Below are 3,384 nucleotides of genomic sequence, written 5' to 3'. Positions count from 1 at the left end.
AAATAGCCCTGAAACTCGAGTCGCCTTTATATATTTATATTTATATTTATATATTTGATCCTTTATATTGAACACTCAATATTTCATCTACATTCAATACTTTATTTCATGGTGCCATCCATTTTTATTTTATTTTATTTTATATTATATATTGTATATTATATTATATATTGTATATTCCATATTCTATACCCCACAATGGTTCTGCAGGAATATAAATAAAACATAAAAAACAGACAGTGTTGGAAATCTTTTAAACAAAATAATATATATATATATATATATATATATATACACACATGTATATATGTATGTTTGTATATATGTATATATGTATATATGTATGTATGCATATATGTGTATATGTGTGTTTGTATATATATATATATATATATATATATATATATATATATATATATATATGTATGTATGTATGTATGTATCTATAAACTCACATCTGTACACACACACACACACATACATACATGTACATACACACATGCACACAACTCTCATGCATGTGCGTGCACACACACACACACACACACACATTTGCACTCACACATTCACACAGCTGAAGCTAAATTACCAACATATAAAGTTTGAGTGACATGACTTCCATATTTTTATGTGTAAATTTTCTTCGTTATTACATTTGTTCACCTTTACTTGCAGGTTCTGTCAGTTCAACATCTTTACTTGCAGGTTCAGTCAGTTCAACCGCTTCTCAACCTGAGTTGCTTAAGGACAAATTGTTCCGAATTTTCTGTGCTTGGGATTGCTGGCCGCCCTTTAAGACATTGCAGGGATATATTGGATTTTTCATTATGGATGCCTTTGTGGATCTGTTTATAACTTTGTGCATCGTATTAAATACCATCTTTATGGCTATTGACCATTACGATATGTCGAAAGGTCTACAAAACGCTTTAGAAATGGGCAACTATGTAAGTATTTTTCAAAGAGAAAATATATTTTGATGCATAAGCACACATGGTAGAGCAACAGACTTTGCAATATTTAGTCTTATCCCTCAGTTTTCTAATTTCATGTGTGACCACAATCAGCTTTGTTTTTCATGCCTCTGCATAAAATAAGTATACATAATGTAATCAAATGAATAAACTATACCCTTCTCCCACAAAACTGCAGTCTTGTGGCAATATGACAGTTATTATTATCATTATTATTATTATGAAGTTGGTGAGCTGGCAGAATCGTTAGCACACTGGGCAAAATGTTTAGCAGTATTTTACCCATCACTACATTCTGAGTTCAAATTCTGCCTAAGTTGACTTTGCCTTTCATCCTTTCAGAGTCAATAAAATAAATACCAGTTGAACACTGGTGTCGATGTAATTGACTAGCCCCCTCCCCCAAAATTTCCGGTTTTGTGCATATAGTAGAAAGGATTATTATTATTATTATTATTATTATTATTATTATTATTATTATTATTATTATTATTTATACATATAATATATATTATTTTTTAACTAAAGTTTTTTGATTCACTAAACTGAAAGTAAATTTTATTTTTGCTTCAGAGTTACCAAATAATAGGTGTTCATCAACTTTGCAAATATTTTCACACTCATCCTACCCATACTAGCTTTAGATAATGTGGTGTCAAACAATAAAAGAAAGAAAATATGTCTGCATACAAAGAATTGATCTTAAGAATTAGTTATTTATGTCAATTTATTATTTTAACATAGATATCATTTTATGGTAACTTTTAGGTTTCTGATTTGATATATTCTGTTATGTTTTCCAGGTTTTTACAGCTGTTTTTGCAGCTGAAGCCTTCCTAAAAATTCTAGCTCTCGCGCCGTCAACCTACTTCAGAGACCCTTGGAACATCTTCGATTCTTTCATTGTATTTTTAAGTTTAATGGAACTGGGATTAGAGGGAGTACAAGGCTTATCTGTTTTACGGTCTTTCCGATTAGTGAGTATATTTTGTCTTGTATTTTACTATTTAATATAATCAATCCATAAGGGTTATATTGACTGTTTATAAAACTTTTGTCAAACCACTCTCAGAATTATTCTTAAAAAAAGTTATTTCTATTTATATTAATGATAATTATGAACAAAATTTTAGCTTATCTGATTTACACAGATTTAATTCTTTCTTTGTTTTTCTATTGCAGCTTCGAGTGTTCAAACTCGCAAAATCTTGGCCTACCTTAAATATGTTAATAGGTATTGTAGCCGGAACTATGGGTGCCCTCGGTAACCTAACACTTGTGTTGGGCATCATAGTGTTCATCTTTGCTGTCATGGGACAGCAATTATTTGGAGAAAAATATGAAATTAAAGATCTCTTTGAAGATGGAGAACTCCCTAGATGGGGTTTTAGAACCTTTTTGCACTCATTCATGATTGTATTTCGTGTTTTGTGTGGCGAATGGATTGAATCCATGTGGATGTGTATGAAAGTGTCTGGATATGCCTGCGTACCATTCTTCTTATTAACCATGATCATTGGCAATCTTGTAGTAAGTATTATCACTTTGTTACTCTTTATTTCATTTATTCAACATTAATTATTCTTTAAATGTTTAAGTTTTCTCTACAATCCATAAGAGCTCAGAGACCTTTACATATTTATTGCCTTCTTGTTTCAAGCAAGGCTCATTACTTTACATACTTTATTTCTATCAACTTGAACAAAATCTGATCATCATATCTGACAACTAAATTAAGAAACCACTCAATTACAAGCAAACATTCTAATAATTCCTTCCTCCAATAACAAATACAGAACAGTAAAACATGTTTTGAAAAGCAAGAAAAGGTAAAAGCAATAACTATAAATCAAGATTAAGCATGTTTTTATTGAGGGTATCATATTTGAGAACATTTTTTAAACATTTTTTAAACAATAAGATGATTCTTTTGAACTTTCCATTGTTATATAAATGTTCAGTATATTTAAGTTGTTGTTTATAGGATAATTTTACAGATGATACCCTTTGTACAACTTAACCTTTTAATGAAAGAAACTGAGTAATGAGCCTTGCTCCAGGAATACCCCACTTATTTAATTTCTCTTTTTATTTCAAACCAGTTCTAAAAAAGTCTTTTGTTTGAGATGTTGTTGTATATGTTCAGCGTATTTAAGCTGTTGCTTGTTAAATAATTTTACAGATGATACCCTTACTCCAGGAATACCCCACTTGTTTAATTTCTCTTTTAATTTCAAACCAGTTCTAAAAAATGTCCTTTGTTTGATAAATTGTTGTAAAGAGGAAGAAAACTGTTCATAACATGTTAGAATCTTACTACAGTTCTGTTGTAGTGAAAATGGTACTCCCCTTCCTACATGACAAAGTGGTATGAGCCAGCCTCTATAATATATATATGTATATATATATA

The 3,384-nt window shown here is 30.0% G+C and overlaps 1 protein-coding gene across 7 annotated transcripts in view; it reads left to right on the top strand.

The window, feature by feature from the left end:
• LOC106869495 (sodium channel protein para) overlaps nt 1-3,384 on the top strand; it is a 383,297-nt gene that overhangs the window by 340,487 nt on the left and 39,426 nt on the right. For 4 of the 7 annotated variants that reach the window (XM_052971776.1, XM_052971771.1, XM_052971772.1 and 1 more), the window contains 3 exons: nt 676-947; nt 1,778-1,951; nt 2,157-2,504. In XM_052971776.1, coding sequence (XP_052827736.1) covers nt 676-947; nt 1,778-1,951; nt 2,157-2,504 — 794 coding nt within the window. The remainder of the gene's footprint in view (nt 1-675; nt 948-1,777; nt 1,952-2,156; nt 2,505-3,384) is intronic. The other 3 variants (XM_052971777.1, XM_052971774.1, XM_052971775.1) reach the window with 1 other exon arrangement.

The sequence above is a fragment of the Octopus bimaculoides genome, chromosome 11, assembly GCF_001194135.2.
Source record: "Octopus bimaculoides isolate UCB-OBI-ISO-001 chromosome 11, ASM119413v2, whole genome shotgun sequence".
In the NCBI taxonomy this organism is placed as follows: domain Eukaryota; kingdom Metazoa; phylum Mollusca; class Cephalopoda; order Octopoda; family Octopodidae; genus Octopus; species Octopus bimaculoides.
Note: the sequence above shows the minus strand (reverse complement) of the source record. Positions and strands in the feature narration are given on the sequence as shown.